Source organism: Megalops cyprinoides, chromosome 16, assembly GCF_013368585.1.
Source record: "Megalops cyprinoides isolate fMegCyp1 chromosome 16, fMegCyp1.pri, whole genome shotgun sequence".
NCBI classification, from domain to species: domain Eukaryota; kingdom Metazoa; phylum Chordata; class Actinopteri; order Elopiformes; family Megalopidae; genus Megalops; species Megalops cyprinoides.
The window spans coordinates 1,625,464-1,646,768 of record NC_050598.1 but is presented as its reverse complement, the minus strand read 5'-3'; the positions used below and the strand labels follow the sequence as shown (position 1 = coordinate 1,646,768).

The window sequence follows — 21,305 nt, the reverse complement described above, 5'->3', positions numbered from 1 at the left end:
AAATAATGGGTCCCCCCTACCCATACCTGCCAACATTTAGGTTTTGGGGGGGGGGGGGGGGGGGGGGGGTGGATAGTAAATAAATAAGTAAATAATTTGTGTTGTGTGTGGATTGTGTATGTAGATCGTGTTTCATAGATGACCTGGCAACTGGGGTAACGTCTGAAAAACATACAAAACTTATGGATCTGTGTATGACGATTATTCATAATAAAGTTGGCCATTCCAATTACGGGAGTTTCCCAGGAGAAACAACAAAATGGGAGGGCATTGGGAGATGGCCTTGAAATATGGGAGAAACCCGGGAAGACCAGGATTGTGGCAGGTATGCCCCGACCTAGTTCTCCAGTGTTATGCTGAAGTCTTACACAGACTCAATACGCAATATACAAGATTTCATGGATGCAAGCCAAGGCAATCAACTTGGCTATACACACTTTGCACACACCAAGGCTTATATCGTTAATAATAAGGCCACCCACACAACTACACAACCACGCAACAACTATGCCCTGCAAGCAAATACATTATTTTGGGTTTATTTTTCATACAAAGTAGGACGTAATGTCAGCCCCACGTTGGAGACAATGCAGAAATTTGCTGTGATTTCAAAACCGGATTACTCGACTGGCTTGCTTTGTCGCACAGAGAAACAACCAGTATCATCGGAAAGCATAAGTTTTGCGGTTTATTTTGATATGGACTTCGTGACTTATTCAACCGAGAAGCAAGAGTGTGAAAATGGGTAAAGATATTTCTTTGCAGAAGTTTGATCTGTCTTCATAACGTGATTACTTTGGTATGTACAAATATGTGACTAGCATCATTACAAAACTCCAATTCTGCTCTTTCTTGTGATATGTGTTCCATATCTATGCAATGATGAGTTCGTAATTCAAACAAGAGTAATAGGTGGTGAGTAATTAGTAAGTAAGTAGTTTGATGTAAATTCAAAATAATTTTTCTCACCAACACTTCGTCGCATAGACAAGCAACTAGCATCGTTAGCGATGTGTGCTTAGTGAACAATTCAGCCGTGAAGAAGGGATGTGAATTTGGATGCAGGCTGCATCTGTTGGGCTTTAAGGGTTAAAAGACAGATTTTTACAGAGACCCCCCCAAAATTTTGCTGTTGAGGCTTTCAGGGGGTCTCCAGTGTCAATCAGGGGGTCTCGGACCCCCTGTATTTTGCACCCTTATTTGCACCCCTTGAGCTCTGTGACTCATATAGGTGAAAGATGGGCTGCATCCGAATACTCAGTATGCACTAACTTCGGTTAAGAACGTACTTTCAGGGCACAGGCAAGGACTCAGGCGCGGACCACAAGAGCTCCAGATTCCAAGTGGCTTTATTAAGGACGCAGGGCAGAATCGTAACCACAAAACAGGCAGGGTAGAGACCAGGGGGGCAGTCTGAACGCAATCGATCAAAGCCGGGGACAGGCAGGGTCAAACCAGGTAGTCAGGTAGATCAGGTGAACAAGGCAAGGCAGCAGGCAGGAGCAAGGTCGAAGCACAGGCAGGGACGATTCGGGGAACAGCGATCAGGCAGAAACCATGGCGGGAACAAGACGGGTACAAACACACGGCAACAAACTGGCAACAAGACAGAGACAAGCAGGGTAGATATAGGGCTGGGCTGATGAGATGATGGGAAGCAGGTGTGCAGGCAGGCAGGTGGAGATGATCAGGTGAGCGGAGACAGGGCAGAGAGTGGGGCAGGGCTAGAACACAAGGAAAACAAAAGCACATGGACAGGGAAAAACAAAAACACAACAGCTAGGGGGCGGGAGAACTGACAGTACTACCCAACCGTTACTGTAGTACGTTCTATGAGTATGCGAGTGAGTAGTAATAGTGATGTGCAGTACGTGAACGAAAGAATCTTTTTGAACGAATCTTTGAGGTGAACTGAGTGTACTGAATCACTAGTCTAAAAGATTTGTTCCTTCCTCTTTGCAAACATGTGCACTGATTAGCTGGCATAACAGCTATAACTCTCCCTCCAGTGGATATTAGCTATACGGTCTGTCCATGAAGCAGCCTATCACAAAACTGTATCAGAAGTACATTCATGACGACAAGTAGCCGATGGCTGAAATGCTAAAACACTTGAAGCACCTCCCACTGGCCATCTCAGCACAGCGGCTCAGTGACTATGCTGTCCATGGTGACTGCAGCATGCGACTGATTCGAAACGCCCCCTACGGTGTACTGTGTACTGTGGCGTGTTTCCATTTGAACGGGGCCGGGGCCGGTGGCGCATGTCTCCATTGGCCAGGGCTGGCCCGCAACACGAGTTTTCAGGAACGTTTACGGGGCTGAGGCAAGACCCTGCCTTGGGGTAGGTACTTTGCGCGGCCCCAAAGAAGTCCTGAGTGGGGTGTGGTGTTGACTCAACACTGATTGGATATGCTGTAGGTGGGCAATGACATTAACACAACAAGATGTCGAGAAGCACCATATGTTGATGTCGCATTGAAACTGTCTCAAAACAATTACGTTGCAATCGAAACTGTCGAAGAATGATTACGTCAATACCAAAGGCCAGTGGGTCCTACTGGGGTCTTTACTCTCCTAATGGAGACACAATGGACCTGAAAGGACCGAGGAGGGGGTCGGCCCTGTAAACGGCCCGGCCCCGTAAAACTACCCCCGCCCCGTTCCAATGGAAACACGCCTCTGAATGACCTGATGTACTTTTGACAAGTTCTCGGTACAACGGTTCGCTCAGACTCAAAAGAACTGGTGACTCAGAAGACTCAAACTCTCCCTACAGTTCGTTCAGACTCAAAAGAGTCACTGACTATGAAGATCTGGTCACTACGGTGCCAGAATCGCTAGTTCTCCGTACAGCAGGCTTGGACTACATCCGCCATTCACTGTGACAATGCAAATGGAATCAGAGCACTTTCGTGACATTATTATAGTAATTAAAAAATTATTAAATAATAGTTTTGCTCATTTACCTGCAATATTATTTTATATTTACATACAAAACAGAAATGTGATGCATACGCCTATGCATCACATTTGCAGCGCACTATGTCTACATTAACAACAAATAAAATTACGACATCACTGACGACAAGTAGCCCTATATTAGAATGTTTGGACTCGGTTAGTTCAAAACGGATATAAGCGTGGCTCTTTTTACCTCATTGCATTTTTTTAGTTTTAGCAAATGACATGTACGCTACTTATACGCGTTAAAATGTAGGGTTCTATTACCTTCCTAAAGACGGAGTAGGCTATACTTTGCGGCTGCATGATTGTTTGAATAGCATGGTGTAGTTTCACGTAATGGATATTACGATTTAATTATTAATTCCATTGACATTTGGTTTCACACGTGCTGTTTTGCCGCAGAGCAGGCTAATAACGGACATGATGTTTGGATCAATGTAGGGTAATTTTTAAAATGCAATAAAACTATTTACGGATTCGTGTATGCCGCCCGACTGGATATGGAAATGAACGAATCAGTGAGTCAAAGATTCGAATCATTTTATTGTACTGAAAGAAAGGAACCGAATCACTAAAAAGAATCGTTTTGAACACCCCTAAGTAGTTAAGGACACAATTCGGACGTACTTCGCCGCCATCTTACCTGTCATTTGACCCGGATGTTTACATGTTTGCATGTTTTAAAAATCAGTCTGTTTACTTAGCTGATTCTCAATCTGAGGTAAAACGAAAAGCTAACGTTACGTAACAAGCCAATTGATTTGTTAGCTTAACCAAGTTGAGTACACCGCCGTCTTCTTTCTCTTTTTCCCGGTGAATTCTTTTTCTTCGGTTATTCGGGATCCAGCTGACTTATGGGATAGCATAGTGTAGTACGTTTGCATACTTCGGATGTAGTAGGTCATCTGGGTACCGTTCGACTACTATTAAATATCTACTGAGTATTCGGACACCCTACGGATTGTAACGTACTGCTTTTTGCGTACTATATAGTATGGCAGTATGAGTATTCGGATGCAGCCATTGACTTTTCAGAGGGAACGAGGCAACAGAATGGCTCTTGGCTCTCTGCAACGACCACGACCTCTTGTGGTGACACATCGTAACTGCAGGAGTCGCAGATGTAAATATCATCAACATGTGTCACTTGTCTACGGTGAAAGTTGTAAAGGGGCACTGCAGGAGAGGTTACAGCAACCGATGTGCATTTATGATTGGAAAGCGGCGGTGTCAGCTCAGCCAGACAGACATGACACACCTTGGGATAAAAACGCTACAACTTCTACCTAACTGCCAATTCGATAGTCAGCAAGCTGTTATTGTTAGCTAAGTCCTAAATATATATTACTACTGTTATAATTGGTTGTTTGCAGCCAGTGACTGTTATTTTCAAACCATGCATTCAGACATAATGGCGTCCACATTGTAAACCCTTAAAAACACTACAGACTTGCTGTAACTTGAAGTCCAAATTCAGATCTAATTTATATGACACAATGGGGTGTAGAGGTACGGAACGAATGACTAACTGGGCGGCTACATACAAGGGTGCCAGCCACCCTGCTGTGAGTCACGATTTCCGCATTCGCAGCGAATGAAGAGAACTATACCCCTCATAATGAAACGCGGGACGAGAGCCCTCTAACGCAGAGCAACCTGGGATCTGAAGTTCAGCTAGTATTATATTTATTAGCAAATCAATGACAAATGTTCATGCGTAAACTACAATCCCCACAAAGCTATTGAAGGGGGAAGTATCAATGGATTCATACTAGGTAGCTAAAAGTTTTGGATGGTGTTTTGCATTTTTTTCTTAGTCGTAGACCAAAAAGGAGAGTTCACTGCCGCTTCACTTCATCGGTTACCGAAGGTATAAACTTCAGTTACGCCTGTGCTATTCCTTCTAAATATGTTACTGTTAGTTCTATCAGTTAGACAACCTACTTATCCGAATTCTGCAAGCTAACAGGTAGCGAGCCAATAGGAATTGTATTTAAGCAAGGGAATGTGTCGGCGTGTTTTGTGAAGAGCAATAACTAGCTAGGTAAATTCGGTCTGCTACATTGACAAAGAGAACCTATTTTCAGGCATAGCGATTTGTTTCGTTTGAAGAGGATCGTTTTATGAAGAGGATCCGAACCCCCCAAGCTGGAACGTAGTTATTAGCTGGATAAAATCTACAATTTGATATCATGTTATAACATCCCTTAATTATTGTTGCAATTACGCATGGATTGTATAATTCGTTTGTATGTTTCTCAGTTGTTCTTTGCCAGCGTTATACTTGAAATGTAACTGGTACAGTTAGCTTCATAAGGGGTCTTTTGATTCGAGTTGTAGTTTTCTGAAGGAGGCCATTGTATTCTCAGCGTTTCTATTCTAGCAACCTAAATCCTAAAGACCGCTGTGGAAAAACAGCACAACATAGTACGTGAAGATACTGACATTACTCTCTTATACATTACTCTTTTATACATCGTGTCATACTTCTTGTACTTAAACGTTTATCAATAAATATACGTCATTGTGAGACTTAAAAAGTGACAACCTGTGGTAAACTGCTGGTTTGGGTGGAACCGAATTTTTCAGATTTTATTCTATGCATGTCAGTGGCCGTACCTGTCGCTCACACCTGACAGGTTCATGGGATGTCACCTCGTGAGATTTTGCGTGTTTAGTACGCCCATTATACTTATTATGGAAGAAAACTGATAGGTTGAAGGACTGATGGAGACCAGTGTCTAGATCAGAAATCAAGCTAGTGCAGTCCTTAATTCTTCTGGTCTCTATATCAGCCTGGATGTTTATCCAGTTACAGCGACATGGACCCATCAGAGATTTGAGCATTTCTCTTATATCACTATCTCATATTTTTCTTGCTACATTTCCAGTAAGTCTGTGCTGTCCGGGGGTGAGAGTGATTCGCATTGTGGCAACAAAGATCTTCATTCACATTGCGTTTAGTACCAGCAAGCAGCAGAAAAACACTCATTGGCTTCAGCATCACACGCGTGCATACACTCGCCGCAGCTCTGCGCCTCCATAAACAGCGGGATTGTTGTCTCGTTCATCGCTGTACGGGTTATTCAAGAGCCCTGGGGGTTTTCGCTTAAAATCACAAATAGGGGAAAGACTTTCACGAACGTATGAAATCGTTTTCTGTGTCTCCAACCAAACGCTTTAGTGTTACATTTGAAAGTTCTCCCAGAATCTTTTTTGAGAAAACATAAGGGCCTTGTGATGATGCTAGGATAACGTTCATGTCCTCAGTCCAAGTGACATGCCTGTCGCACACAGACGGTGGTATCAGTGTCTGAATCATGGGCAGCGAACCTGGTCCGGTGCAAATCGTGACCGTAAGCAAGGAGGACCACTCCTTCTCCCTGGACACAGAGGCGTTGGGGCGGATCCTGCTGGCACCGGATGTGCGGGAGAAGCATGTGGTGGTGCTGTCCGTCGCTGGGGCCTTCCGCAAGGGCAAAAGCTTCCTCTTGGATTTCATGCTGCGCTTCATGTACAGGAAGGTCAGTATACAAGTCCCTCTAGGGTTCTGTGCTTTGGCAGTCACAAAACAAAATCTGTAAAATCAGAAAATGTGACGACTCCATAATCTGGAAAAACACCACAAAAGTCTCACAGTAAAATGACTCAACAACATTTTGCTGTAGTGTAGCATTAAGAAAATGCTGACTGGGTGTCTTTCTCTGTGACATTTCGGTGTCTCTTGCCAATAAGAAATATTTCCCAGTACCTAAATATTTCATATGAGAGGGGGTAAACATTTTTGTTCCATTTACAAATGTGTCCTGGAACACAAGCAATAATCCATCTTTGATTCACATGGAGTACTTGCAAAAGAAATGAGAAGCCCATGCCACACAGCACTTACTGATGTAACTTAGTAATGGTAAAGAGTGTGGCAGGAGTCAAGGTAAGATGCTACAAGATACAGAAAAATCTTTGCTTGCTATTGATTTTGTCATTTCTGTGGGTTGTGTCTCAGAGGGAGATCCCATGGTTGTGGCTGACTAGCCATGTCCTCTGGGCCATGTCCTCGACCACTGTAGAAGCAAATAACATCCCCATAAACTGACTGACTCTTCACAGTACTGTGAATTTGTACTGTACCCATTGTCTGTCTAGCAGGCCGGAGAGGACTGGCTGGGTGGGGAGGAGGAGCCACTGACTGGGTTCTCCTGGAGGGGGGGGTCCGAACCTGAGACCACAGGGATCCAGCTGTGGAGCGAGGTCTTCCTGGTGGAGAAGAGTGATGGCACTGAGGTACATTACAGAGCCCCTCACTGAGCAACATTACAGAGCTGAGGCACATCATAGAGCTGAGGGACATTTGAGAACACTGCACAAAGGTACATTACAGAGCCCTGCATTGAGGAATGTTACAGAGCAGAGTGATATTACAGAGCTGAGGAGCATTACAGAGCCCTCTGCTGAGGAACATTACAGACCTGTGGCAAGTTACAGAGCCCTTTCATTTCAGAACATTTCAGAACTGAGGTACATTAGAGAACACTGCACTCAAGTACGTTACAGAGACCTAGGCTATCCATGCAGCTTACAGTGTGGGGAAAAATGTGGAAAAATCTTAGTTACTCTGCGGAGAGGGTCTTTTCCCCCCCTGTAATAACATCTTCACAGTATTGCAGCAATGAGAAATAAACTTTGGAAATGTGTATGATTGAATCATCATGGGAAATATAAATTTGACTCCACTCAAACCTTAAGCCTAAAGTCAAATGCTGTTTTGGTAAGGGATGAAACAAGAATATCTAACTGATAACACCATGCACAGATGAGCAACTGTCAGTGAACACCTTTGTGATGGTGCCAAACATCCTCTGAACAGCATTCACTACAGTATTACTATAACAATTTACTGCCTTACCAGAGAGCCCTGTCCAGGGTGATTCATTATTTTCACAGACATCCCTGTGCATTCTGGGTATTTTAGAGGAGCAGTCCCCTGGCTGGGATTCAGACCCATATCCATGTGCTCCATGATGGCGGTGTGCACCAGAGCAGCAGCCACTGCCAAATGTCTGCCTGGCTGATCCACAGCTGTAGTTGTGCCACACCCTGGCCACAGTGCAGTGGTGTTAGCAGTGGGATGTCCAGATACTCTGAGAGACTGCTGCTCAGCGCTGTCAGTTTTACCTCAGGTGCTTTTAAAAATGCTGTCCAGAGAAAAGCAGAGCTGAGCCCCTATTCGCATAATGTAATCAGTGGTTTCAGCAAGTGCCTTTGGCTCTTGTGTATGTTTTTGTGAAGCTACAGTAGTAATCATGGCTGAATGTTTGACACACCTTCACAATCGCTGTCTGGCTCGTGGTTATATATGGTTTTGTTTGAATTGTGTTGACTAATTCTGAAGTATTGCTAAATATTCATTTGAATTAAATCCATTCATACATACAAGTTATGCATGTTATGATATATACATTGTAGCTTGCAGAGCACAAGACCACCTCTAAACTGACCATATGAAAACTATATCAGTCATTTGTGACATTTACCACATTAGCTGTGTCATTAATCATAATTATGTGACGATATTTGGGCTCCTGTATGGTAACTCTGAGGAGCCCAAATGAGTGCCTCGGAATGGTGAGACAAGGAAGCCCTGGCGGACCTTCCCACCCCTATCCCCAGTGTAATATAGCCAGTTTGTTATGCCTATGTGGGCTCCCGCTTATTGTCAGTAAATGACACGGCTGGGATGGAACCTGGGCTGTAGGGCCCAACCTGTGCGGTTATGGACTGCAATGGTGACTATGTGCTTGAGCAAACGTGTACGCGTATGTGTGTGTCCGTGTGTATACATAAACATGTGTAGTACAGCTGTAATACAGTAATGAGAGCTTCATGTTTTCTGGAGTAAAATTCATGGTGCTCTCTGCAGTTCAGATACCATTCACATATAATCAAATCTAAAGAACATTTCATATTCCTCTGTTATGTCATGCTTTCTGCTTCTGTTTATGATGGAGGGTTTGCATGTGTGTGTGCGTGTGCGTGTGCATGTGCGAATGATTGGGGGGGTGTGTGTATGTCTGGGTGCGTCTCGGTGTGTGTGTGCGCGTCTGCGTATGCGCACACATACGAGCACGTGCATGCATGTGTGTACGTACATACTATGTGTTCATGGAGTGTCTGCTGGTTCCCGCTGTGCAGGTCGCAGTGCTGCTGATGGACACCCAGGGCGCCTTCGACACCCAGTCCACCGTCAAAGACTGTGCCACAATCTTCGCTCTCAGCACCATGACCAGCTCCATACAGGTGCTCTCTCAAGCCTTTGTGTCCGTCTCTGTATCTGTGCATGTCTGTGTCTGTGTGTGTGTTTGTGTGTATGTGTGTTTGTGTGTGTGTATGTGTGAGAGAGAGAAGTTGTATTTGTTATACCTCTGTGTGTGTTTGTGTGAAAGTTGGGTATACCTGTGCAGAGGCTTGGCCAGTGGTGGGTCAAACTGTGATGCAAACGACACAGTGAAAAATTTTCCTGGCTGTACATGCAACATGGTGAAATTTCCATGTCATGCATTTCCAAGAATGAGTGTGCAACACTGCAAAAGTAATTAACATCATAAAAATGCAGCTTGGTTCATGTGAATTTGGATTGGACAGTTACAGTAACTTGCCACACAGCACATGAATGGGCTAAGTGAAACAACCTGCTTACTAGCTTGCTGTCAACATAGCTATAGCTTGTTTCAGCTAGTTACTGCCTAAGTGATGTTTTCAGATGCAAAGTTACCTCCTCTTCCTACAGTAGAAAATGTGGTGGAATGAAATCAGTGTACCCCCTGGCATTTGCAGAGTATGCAGCCACACAGGGCCACCAGGAGGCCCCCTGAAAACAATTTTTATTATTCATAACATTTTATTTTCCATTTTTGTATTTTTTTTGAAGTCTGAAAATACTGTAACAGGCAAGGATTGAAAAAGAAATGGGCCTTTCTAACTGTAACTTGTAACTGTAACTTGTCTGAGTCTCCCAGCTCAATCTTGTATTATATTATTAATCTATTACATCCTAAAAGTGGCATATATTTCTCCTTACACAATGGATCCCCTTTCACTACTAAAGAGTAGTGTAGCCTATGAGCGTGTAGCGCCACTGAATTTCATTTTCACATATGCTAGCTGCCTGCAGTAAGGAAGGGTTGAGAATTATAAAAGATCATATGTCATAAGAGCCAGTATGTAAGGTATTTCTGAGACAGAGAGAGATCATAAACTGTGGCATCTGGGATGAAAAAAAGATAAAGGGAAAAAAAGAGGAAAGGTTTACTGAGAACAGAGGGGTGTATGGCACGTGTGTCCTTTCGTAATGGGATAGTGGGAGCTGGCCCTTTTACATAATCGTTTAGCAAAGTGACTATACCACTCAGTCGTCTGATATGAGTTTATCAGTGCTGACTGTGTTCTTGCAGATCTACAACCTGTCGCAGAACATCCAGGAAGATGACCTGCAGCAGCTCCAGGTCTGTCAGCATCCCCCTAAGCCACACAGATTTGCATTATGTCTCGCACTACTGTGCTCTGAGTGGCACCATTCTGCCTGTCTTCACACTGTTTCTCTGTGTTCTTATACTATTTATCTATGCTTGTCCTCAAGCTGTTTCTATGTGTCTGTCTTTATGCTGTTTCTATGTTCTCTCGCTGTTTCTCTGTGTCCTCATTCTGTCTCTTTGTGTCTGACATCATGCTGTTTCTCTGTGTCCTCACATTGTTTCTCTGTGTCTGTCTTCATGCTCACGCTGTGTCTGTGTCTTTCCTCATGCTCATGCTGTGTCTGTATCTGTCCTCACACTGTGTCTGTGTCTGTCCTCACGCTGTGTCTGTGTCTGTCCTCACGCTGTGTCTGTATCTGTCCTCACGCTGTGTCTGTATCTGTCCTCAAGCTGTGTGTGTCTGTCCTCACACTGTGTCTGTATCTGTCCTCACGCTGTGTCTGTGTCTGTCCTCACGCTGTGTCTGTATCTGTCCTCACACTGTGTCTGTGTCTGTTCTCACGCTGTGTCTGTTCTCACGCTGTGTCTGTTCTCACGCTGTGTCTGTCCTCACGCTGTGTGTGTCTGTCCTCACGCTGTGTCTGTATCTGTGTCTGTCCTCACGCTGTGTCTGTGTCCTCACGCTGCGTCTGTATCTGTGTCTGTCCTCACGCTGTGTCTGTATCTGTGTCTGTCCTCACGCTGTGTCTGTGTCCTCACACTGTGTGTGTCTGTCCTCACGCTGTGTCTGTGTCTGTCCTCACGCTGTGTCTGTATCTGTGTCTGTCCTCATGCTGTGTCTGTATCTGTCCTCACGCTGTGTCTGTGTCCTCACGCTGCGTCTGTATCTGTGTCTGTCCTCACGCTGTGTCTGTATCTGTGTCTGTCCTCACGCTGTGTCTGTGTCCTCACACTGTGTGTGTCTGTCCTCACGCTGTGTCTGTGTCTGTCCTCACGCTGTGTTTGTATCTGTGTCTGTCCTCATGCTGTGTCTGTATCTGTCCTCACGCTGTGTGTGTCTGTCCTCACGCTGTGTCTGTGTCTGTCCTCACGCTGTGTCTGTATCTGTGTCTGTCCTCACGCTGTGTCTGTGTCCTCACGCTGTGTCTGTATCTGTCCTCACGCTGTGTCTGTATCTGTGTCTGTCCTCACGCTGTGTCTGTATCTCTGTCTGTCCTCACACTGTGTCTGTGTCCTCACACTGTGTGCGTCTGTCCTCACGCTGTGTCTGTTTCTGTCCTCACGCTGTTTCTCTGTGTTGTTTCTCGCTCTTCTTGTCACCATGTCGTTCCTCTCTACCTCTCCACAGCTGTTCACAGAGTATGGGCGTCTGGCCATGGATGAGATCTTCCTGAAGCCCTTTCAGGTATGAACCTGCATGAGCCTGTACCACCTTTTTCTAATGACATTCTAATGGCAAAGGGAGATTTTTATCAGTCAAACAAGGATTTGAAAGGAATTCCATTGTTTGAAATGTGCTCTTCAAATGGAACTAATTGTTTATTTCTTGTATGTGCATGGATTGTTTGCTGTAAATGTCTGCGAAGTTAATACTGGCCTCTGGGTTATTCATTTATCTCCATTTATCTCTCACACTCATTTAAATGCAGGTTATGTGTCTGTCTCCTTTACAATGCTAGTATAATTGATCGCTGTGGCACTGGCGCAGTCTGTAAAGTTCAAATACTGAAACATACCAGAGTCATGTGACCAGGAACAAGTCAGAGATGTGGGCTCACAGCAGCCTCTCAGTCTTGTCAGACTGGTCCTCAAGCCAGTTTGTTTATTAATTTTAGGTATGTGGAAACATTTTTTTAAACATCTTTATTTAACTATTCCACAGTAAATCAATCATTGCTACTGGAAATGATCATATACCAGGATTAAAAGAAATATATTCTGCTTCATTGAGTTAAGTATATTCAATATCTTAAATATCTTATAGGTTGATATGTCTAATACACTTAAAACAACAGTGCCCATGAACCCCTTCCAGAGGAAGCCCTTCTGAGCTGCAGATGTATGCAGAGTAATGGAGGGTGAGCTAAAATGCTGAGGATCACTGATAGCAGCCCTGGGTCACCTAATAGCAGACTCATTAGAAGCGTCCTACTGCCTTCTTACAGATATCTCATCGTAAAGATACTTTTTGTTGTGTTGTCACCAGTGTCATCTCTCTCCCTTCTTCTCTCTCTGTCAGTCACTAATGTTCCTCATCAGAGACTGGAGCTTTCCATATGAATATGGCTATGGCTTCAAAGGGGGCCGGGAATTTCTGGACAAACGCTTGCAGGTAACCACGCTCTGACCCCATTTGTGCCATACAGTAAAGGTTGCATCGCTATGCTACTTTTAGCCTTTAAAATAGTGATATTCAGTGCCATAAATTAATGGCAAATAAGTTGTTTCTGAGGCTGGCTGCGAAGCTACAGAGGTCCCAGTACTGTTTTGTACTGCAGAGGGAGAGCTGCAGTGACAATGCATGAGGTCATTTCACCTGCTGAATGTGAAGCCTACTGGAAATCAAAGACAAATGCAGGCCTGCAAACAGAGGGAGGAGACAAAATGGCCACTTAATGGGAGAACTCTTTCATACCTACAAACACAGCGAGGAACCAATATGGTCACATAGTGAGAACAGTCTTCATGCCTTAGCTGTATTGTAGGCCTGTGTGCTGAATGCCTGGAACGTACACAACCAGCAAGTTCTGAACTGGAGAGACCTTCCAGTCAAACAGTCTGCCAGCTAGGCCATGATCTAGCAGACCTCCCCAGGACAGACTCGTGGTCAGGCTCTGTGTCCACACTGCAGTAGGGCAGTCACTAAGAGGAAGTATCTACACAGACATCTGCACAGGGGGGTCCCACCGAATGAGCAGGTCTGCATAGCCTAAGACTCACCAGCAGTGGAGCCAAGCCCTGTTAAACCAGTGAATGCAGGATTTGTAGGCCATCCTAATGGGCAGCAGGTGGTGATAGTGTGTGATGGTGGTGTGATGTCACACAGGTGAAGGACTCTCAACATGAAGAGCTGCAGACTGTGAGAGAGCACATCTCCTCCTGCTTCACTTCAATTTCTTGTTTCCTGTTGCCACACCCAGGGTTAAAGGTCGCCACCAGCCCCACCTTCAAGGGGCAGCTCAAGGGTATGCCCCTGTGTGTGTGTGTGTGTGTGTGTGTGTGTGTGTGTGTGTGTGTTAGTTAGGGCTGGGTATTGGCACAGATGCCCCGATTCAATTTGATTCCAATTCACAAGCTAATGATTCGATTAAATCCGATTCAATTTCGATTCGATAAGAATGAGACATGAAATACTATATAGCATCTTCACATATTTGGAGAGATGTTTAAAAAGCTAAAAAGGGAACACACATTTACTATGCTAATGTCTTATGTAGCCTATGTACTGTACTTTCTATCGTTGTTTTAATGTGCATACTTACAATTAAAAAGTTTGCCGTATAACAGTGTATGCTTCGACTCGTAAGCAGCTGCATCCCATATCGTGCCTATTCCATATAGGTTTGCTAAGTATATAGTATGGTGTTTGCACAACGTCCAAATCACATAACGTCCTATTTCACAGAATCTATAGTGGACGTAAAGCGATGCATGGCTGTATACCAAAGTCTTTTTATTTGAGGAACACATGGGTATAGTTCCTTAAAAACAAAACCAACCTGTATCACTGCCTACTTATTAATGACACGAAGCAGCAATGTGTTTGCATCAGTTCGCTCCGGGAAAGATGGTTTGTAAGGTAGCTACAATAACTGACAAAACGTAGCTGACTGCCAGTAGCAACTTTGCAATTGTGAACGTTTTCTTGCTAGCTTAACATGAACAACTACGTTTCTCTTGAATTGCGCTAAATTACACTGCATTCGTCAGCAAGTGATGCGGTTCAGTTTAGCTAGCTAGGTAGTTAGGTAGCTAGGTAGTGGTTGGGCACTGTATTAAAGTTAAAGCTAAAAAGTTGTGACTGCAGTGCACATAGGCTATATATGAATATGTATACCAGGCATCTCCACGATGGGCGGCAGTGTAGCATAGTGGTTAAGGAGCAGGACTCGTAACCGAAAGGTTGCCGGTTCAATCCCCGCTGGGACACTGCTGCTGTACCCTTGGGCAAGGTACTTAACCCACAGTTGCCTCAGTAAATATCCGGCTGTATAAATGGATAACATTGTAAAGAACTGTAACCTATGTAAGTCGCTTTGGATAAAAGCTTCTGCTAAATGAATAAATGTAAATGTAAAATTTCAGACACCCTTCTCCATGCATGTTTTTTTATTTAGGCTATATCTCTGTACGTATCAAGAGACAAATTGTAGAGTATGGGGAAACGCGACACTGCCACGATAAGCGTCTCCTCCATATTTGACTGGAACCAAAAAGTTGGATCATTTGTTTCAGTAACTTGTGTCACGCTGCCTTCGCCGTGTCGCATCGCTCAGTATTTGCATAAAACAGACTAGCAATTGCCTTTAATCCGACAGTTAGGCTATGTCAAAGCCCTATTTGTCTATTTAAGTCTATTTAATTCTTCGGCTATGTTTAACCATTTTGGAAATGAACCTAGAAAACGGGGAAAAAAATGCATATTAGCCTAAAAGATCGATTCATAAATTTTACAGATCGATATTGAATTGCACGAATTTCAAAAAACGATTAATCGGAAAACAATATTTTTGTACACCCCTAGTGTGTGTGTGTGTGTGTGAGAGAGAGAGAGAGAGAGAGAGAGGGAGTGGATGTATGTATGTGCATACCTGTATGTGTACGCACACACGTGTATATGCATGTGTGTGTATGTTTGCATTTGCTTATTTGTGCATATGTGTGCACATATGTGTATGTGTGTGTTTTTCTTTGGGTTCGTGTGTGTACATGATTTTGTGACTTAATTTCACAGTATTTGTGTGTATTCACATTTTCCGTCATGTGCTCTCCTGCAGCATTGTGAAAGAGGCGTTGTTACTGTGTGAGTGCATTGGAGGATTGCAGTGGTTGCGCAATCGCTCACTCACTCAGCTGATTCTAACAACTCAGAGTAATTCGTTTAGTTATTTACTGGCTGATTGCTAACTGCCTCTCAGACGTGTTAACTGAGTGATTGATTTTATGACTGGCTCCCTGGCTCTGAGTAATTGATTGACTGATCCCTTTTCTGGGTGGCTAATCCCTTTTCTGACTGGCTGATTCATTTTTTGACTGGGTGATCCATGTTCTGATTGGCTGCTAATCAATTTTGTGTTTAGTGTAATGAATTTCCTAATTGACTCATTGCTGCCTGGCTCTCAGAATCATTGATTGACTGATAAATTTTCTGACAGACAGACTCATTTTCTGTTGGGCTGATTGGTCCTTGTCTGTCAGGCTAATTGGTAGACTCAGTAATTTTTTGACTGGCTGATGAATCTTCTGAAGTGCTGGTTGCTCCCTGGTTCTCAGACGTGGCTTCAGAGTTCAAGGAGGAGCTGCGCAACCTGATTCCCACGCTCCTGGAACCGGACAGCCTGGCCGAGAAGGAGATCAATGGCAGCAAGGTCACCTGCAGAGGCCTGCTGGAGTACTTCAAGGTGAGGTAACTCTGCGCACACCTGCTCGCCTGTCTCTGTATTTTGCTGTAACTGTGAGGCAGCGGAAGAATGGCAATAGACAATCAGAAAGATGGCAGAGGACAGCTGGTAAAGGGAAGAATGACTACATTTAAAGACCCTGTGAGTGAGCATGAACACACATAATGGCAAAGGCCAGAGAGGTAGAATCACGTTGTGCCAGTTTAATGCACACTACTGTATGCAGGGCATTGTACTTAGTGCACTGTGCTGTAATGTAGGAGCCACTCACTGGTGTTCTCCTGCCCTAAACACTAAATGTACTTCCTGAAAGAGACATAATCAGTGCCAGTTAGATGCTCAGTAAATGTCATTATATCTTTTGTTATTGGCTGCCACTGTGTTTCATTGCACCTGTGCCAAACTCACCTATGCGTGCGATGTGGCATGTCCCAGTGATGTCAATTCCTTGTATTAGTATATCCGTGTTTGTGGTCACTGCTCCATCCTCTGAACGTAAGACTGTCTGCCAGTTAAGGAATGTTATGTATATGGCAGCGAAGACATAATATTTATGGAAAGATTCCACCTCATAACAGGTTTGTCCCTTCACAACTGAACAAAGAGAATCACAGGCAAGGAAGTTTATGAATTTTGATTAGTGATGAGACCATGTATATGTCAGCATTCTGAACAAAAACAGAACATATATGATATGTAGTGTAGTATAGTCACCCAGAATTCATTCATAAACCTGATTAAATAGGGATAAAATCATATAATTAGAGGTTTTATAATGTATTGGGCAGATACTTTGATTTTTGTAACTCCTCCTACAGCTTTTAAGCTACACTTATGACCCATGTCCAATACCTTCAGCTAACATGAGATTGTGTTGCTTGTGCTTTTTGTCTCAATACCTAAAATATTTTTGAGATATTTAAGCTTTTTCATAAAAAAAATCAGAATCTAAACATTCTACCACATGCAGGTGACATCACAATAAGACTGAACAGCAGCCACACATACAGACCATCTCTGGAGCGGTGCCCTCGCACTTTCAACCTCAACCACACACTCTTACCCTCTCTTACAAAATCTTATGCTAAATCTGTTCACAGATCTCTTGATAAAAGAAAACTGACTGAAAATAGAATTAAGCTTGCTAGTTAGTGCATTACTGACTTTGCTATCTACCTAGCTAGAATTAGGTATCCAGCTAAAGTGTAAAATGGCTTAAGTAGCTATCTAGTGACTTAGCTAGTGGCATAACCAACTCCTTTCCTGGTTAGTTAACTACATAGCATGCTGGTTTGCTAGCTAATAAGCTGACTGGCTCAAAATGAACTAACTGGTGAACATATCCATGAAAAGCACATGCATGTTGGAACATCTCAAATTGAAAATCTCACTCGAGTTGGTTGACCAAAGTTGCCAATACTTCCATCTAGCCTTGACCAATACTTCCATCTAGTATCACATTGTCTTGCTTGTGCTGTTTGTGTCAACACCTAAAATATTTTTTGAGATATTAACAATTTTGTGTGGTTTGTGTGGTTTCAGGCATACATCAAGATCTACCAGGGAGAGGACCTGCCCCACCCCAAGTCTATGCTGCTGGTACCTACCCTGCCACCACCTGTCTGACACCTGCATTTAAGCACACCTCAGTCTCAGGACACCATTTGAACTACTTAGCTATTTCTCCTCCAACCACCTCCAGTGTAGCACGCACATAGCAACAGCACTAACAAAATGCTTTCAGAGCATCAGTTAAATACATGCTGTTTTGGATAGCACTGAATCAGAGTTTTTGCTAAGTGCAGTATGTGATTTCTGGTTATTCCTGTATAATCAAACTGATAGCTTGTATCACTTGGAGCAGTTATGTGTCATAGTTGTTCTACCATTCAGGCCACCCTGTTGGGTAGAATAGTTTTACTGAACAGCTCTTAGGACCAGTCCAATAAATGTGTGTGCATTGGGGGGGTTGGGGTTGCCTGTGCCATAATACTAATATGTTAACAGTGTGTCTCTCAAATTCAAAGGTGCTTTATTGACAGGACAGACATACGTTGTATTGGCAAAGCAATAACACAAATAATCCCTCTCTCCCTCTCTTTCTCTCTCCCTCCCTCTCCCAGGCTACAGCAGAGGCCAATAACCTGGCAGCTGTGGCTGCCGCTAAGGACCAGTACTACAAGAACATGGAGAAGGTGTGTGTGAACACGCTGCTTTCAGACACACAAACACATGTGCAGACTGATTACTAAATCAGAGATTACACCTGAAAATTAGTGCTATGCATGATTTGTGTTTGATGGTAGCAGTTTGTAGTGGAGGTTGGAGGTGGAGAGTGTTGCCTCGGCATCTTTGAGCATGGTCTCCGGGCTTCCTCTGAATTGTGATCATCCAACTATGAAGACACACCACAGAATAGACAGCAGTTGTAGTTTACTCTTGATTGTGGCCACTCCTAAGCAAATCACATTACCTGCATGCAAATTTCAACACTTCACAAAAGGAAAAATTATCTTATAATCTGCTTTGAGACTGAGATCAGAGAACTATGATACAATTCATTTTAACTCATAAAACACACCACCCGCTGTCTTTCGCTCCCATTCTCGTCTGCACTTCTTTCCCTCTCTCATTCCTCTCTCTCTCTCTGTCTCCTTTCTCCCCTCCCTGTTTCTCTCCTCTCTTCCCTGTCTCACCTATCTCCTCCCTGTCTCTCCCTCTCCCCTATCCTCCTTGTCTCTGCCTCACCTGTCTATCTCTCCCTCTCTCACCCCTGTCTCTCCCCTATCCCTGCTCCACATTTGCCAGACCTGTGGCGGAGATCTCCCCTACGTCTCCCCAGATTCCCTGGAGGAAAAGCACCACTTCTTCCTCCGCGAATCCCTCCACCTCTTCACCTCCACAAAGAAGATGGGGGGGCAGGACTTCTGCAAGCGGTACCAGGTGCAGCTGGAGGTGGAGCTGTCAGATCTGTGGGATTCTTTCAAGAAGCACAATGAGGTTAGAGAGCTCCAGTGCACCTGCGGTCCCCGGGGCTGGCCAGAGCAGAGATGCATGCACCACTTTTCAAACTGCACCCAGAATACCTTCATATTTAAAATGTAGTGATTCTGCAAACCGGTACGCGTCCCTCTGTAGAAGTTGTGCTTTAGCTAAGCAAAAAAAAGGCTAATATAGGTGTCAGGGTGGTGTGGTGGTCACAAGTAGTGCTGATAACCAAAAGGTTTCTGGTTTGATTCACTGCTGGGTCACTGCCATTGTACCCTTAGGCAAGTTACTTAATCCAGAATATCCAGCTATATGAATGGATACTAGGTGAAACCATAATTTATGTAAGTCAGTCTGGATAAGAGCATCTACTAAATGACAATGACGATCTCTAATTTGAAACTTTGCATGAAATGCGCAAATTGCTGACCCCATCATCTCTGCCCCATCATCTCTTGCCCCCCACCCCAGTCCAAGAATGTCTTCAGTGCTTTCCGGACACCTGCTGTGCTGTTTGTCCTGGTGTGCCTTCTGTACGTGCTGTCGGGCCTACTGCTCTTCATCGGGCTGGCCACCGTCGCCACGGCGTGTGACTGTGTCCTGGGCGTGGCCATGATCGCCATGCTGACCTGGGCCTTCATCCGATACTCGGGGAAGTATCGCGGCGTTGGGAGCGCCATCGACCAGGCCGCTGGTGTGCTTCTGGAGCAGGTGAGAGGGGAAGTGTCCAGCATGGATTCGTTTTAGTTTTCATTTAGCTGTGACAGCATGCCCGTGTCAGTAATGCTGCCTTTGGGACGTTTTGTCTCAAGCCAATGTCAGCACTCCACATTGGAACAGTGCTTTGGGTTAATATTTATTTTGCAAATGTCAGCCACACCCAGTGAAGGCCTGATGCAAACAGGCTTATAGAAGGCTGAAGACATGAAAGCCTCATGTCAGCTTAGCTCAAGTGGATCAAGGCTGTTTGAGTTCCAGAATGGCTGTTTTTCGGCTTGCACACATTTATTGGTCCAGATGGTGTCAGATTGGAAGTCTAATCAAACTGCACATCTTGGTGTGACTTTGGGCTGAGCAGGGCTCTGCTCGCATCAAATGCCAGGCATGCAAACCTGTCACAGATGACTGGCCGTCATGAGTGACCAGGGACATTTCAGTAATCTCCATGGAAACCTGTCTCATGTTTCTGTGTGGTTGTGTGTTTGCAACTTCTGCTTTTCTGGGGATGGTGATGGTGATCATTTTGGTATCTCGATTTTAGGCGACAGTGGTGCTGAACAAGTCCAGAGGGCCGCCTGTTGCCCAACAGAAGAAAACCAGCTAGCTTCTCAACCCAGGAGAAGACAGCACATCATGCCCCACACAAGACATCACGCACAGCACACAGAGCACAGCACATCACAGCACACCCCAAACAGCACAGCACACACTGCACAGCACACACTGCACAGCACAGCGCAACACACACAGAGCAGCACAGCACAGAGGGCTCACAGTCTATAGACTCAGTGTGACTCCAATCCAGCATTCCAAGGCAACACTACATGCAAGAGCTCAAACATGTTGCAGCTTCCCAAAGCAGATTGACCAGCACAGCAACACTGTATGACACAACGTTACAACGGCACAACCTGTTAACTACACAAACAACATAACACCACCTCCAAGCAGCAGCCAGCTTTAAATGGAAGGGCTGGGTATGGCATCAGACCCAAGGCTTCTCCCCCTGCAAGCCTGCTCCAATATGATTACTGCCCTTCAGTCATTCTGTGCCTTCAGCACTCCCCCTTATTTAAAGGACACCCAGGTGTGGTGTCTGAACCAGTCAAACCCACGTAACATGTCTGCTTTGATGTTTCCAGCATCAATCAGTCGCCCACCCACTCAGCGTGCTTAGTCATCCAATCAGATATTGTACCTTGTTTTGACAGACGGGTGTCTGAGTTTTTTTTTTTTCTTCTTTTTCTTTTGTTTTCCCCAGAGAACCAAAAGAGCGTGACAAGTCCCCATTGGATATTAATGTTACATTGTTGTTCTTTTGTCAGAGAATAACCCAACATGTTTTTTGGCACCTTGTTGTATGTTAATACCCTTTTGCATTTTCTGCACTGTGCCTTATAATTATCTATATAATCTTAATTACCAGCATCACTTCCTGAGGAGCTATCAGGTATAGAGGGCTTGTGCTGTGTATGGTCATACTATTTAACCATGCTATATTATACTGTAATATGTCACCTATAGCGTCTCTTTTCTCTCT

The 21,305-nt window shown here is 44.3% G+C and overlaps 1 protein-coding gene across 3 annotated transcripts; it reads left to right on the top strand.

Annotated features, from left to right (window-relative positions):
• The first annotated feature begins 3,623 nt into the window (after positions 1–3,623).
• atl3 (atlastin 3) lies at positions 3,624–20,455 on the top strand. Of its 3 annotated transcripts, none has more exons than XM_036548491.1 (14): positions 3,624–3,688; positions 6,265–6,491; positions 7,111–7,248; positions 9,157–9,261; positions 10,416–10,466; positions 11,785–11,841; positions 12,676–12,768; positions 13,483–13,621; positions 15,930–16,057; positions 17,600–17,656; positions 18,181–18,252; positions 18,866–19,057; positions 19,517–19,756; positions 20,307–20,455. In XM_036548491.1, the coding sequence occupies exons 2-14, from the start codon at positions 6,288–6,290 to the stop codon at positions 20,367–20,369; spliced, it is 1,539 nt and encodes a 512-aa protein (XP_036404384.1). In that variant the 5' UTR covers positions 3,624–3,688; positions 6,265–6,287; the 3' UTR covers positions 20,370–20,455. The 3 variants fall into 3 exon arrangements, with proteins under 3 accessions (XP_036404384.1, XP_036404385.1, XP_036404383.1); XM_036548492.1 differs by lacking the exon at positions 3,624–3,688 and adding an exon at positions 4,725–4,837 and having other exon boundaries at positions 7,114–7,248; XM_036548490.1 differs by lacking the exon at positions 3,624–3,688 and adding an exon at positions 4,725–4,837.
• The last annotated feature ends 850 nt before the right edge of the window (positions 20,456–21,305 follow it).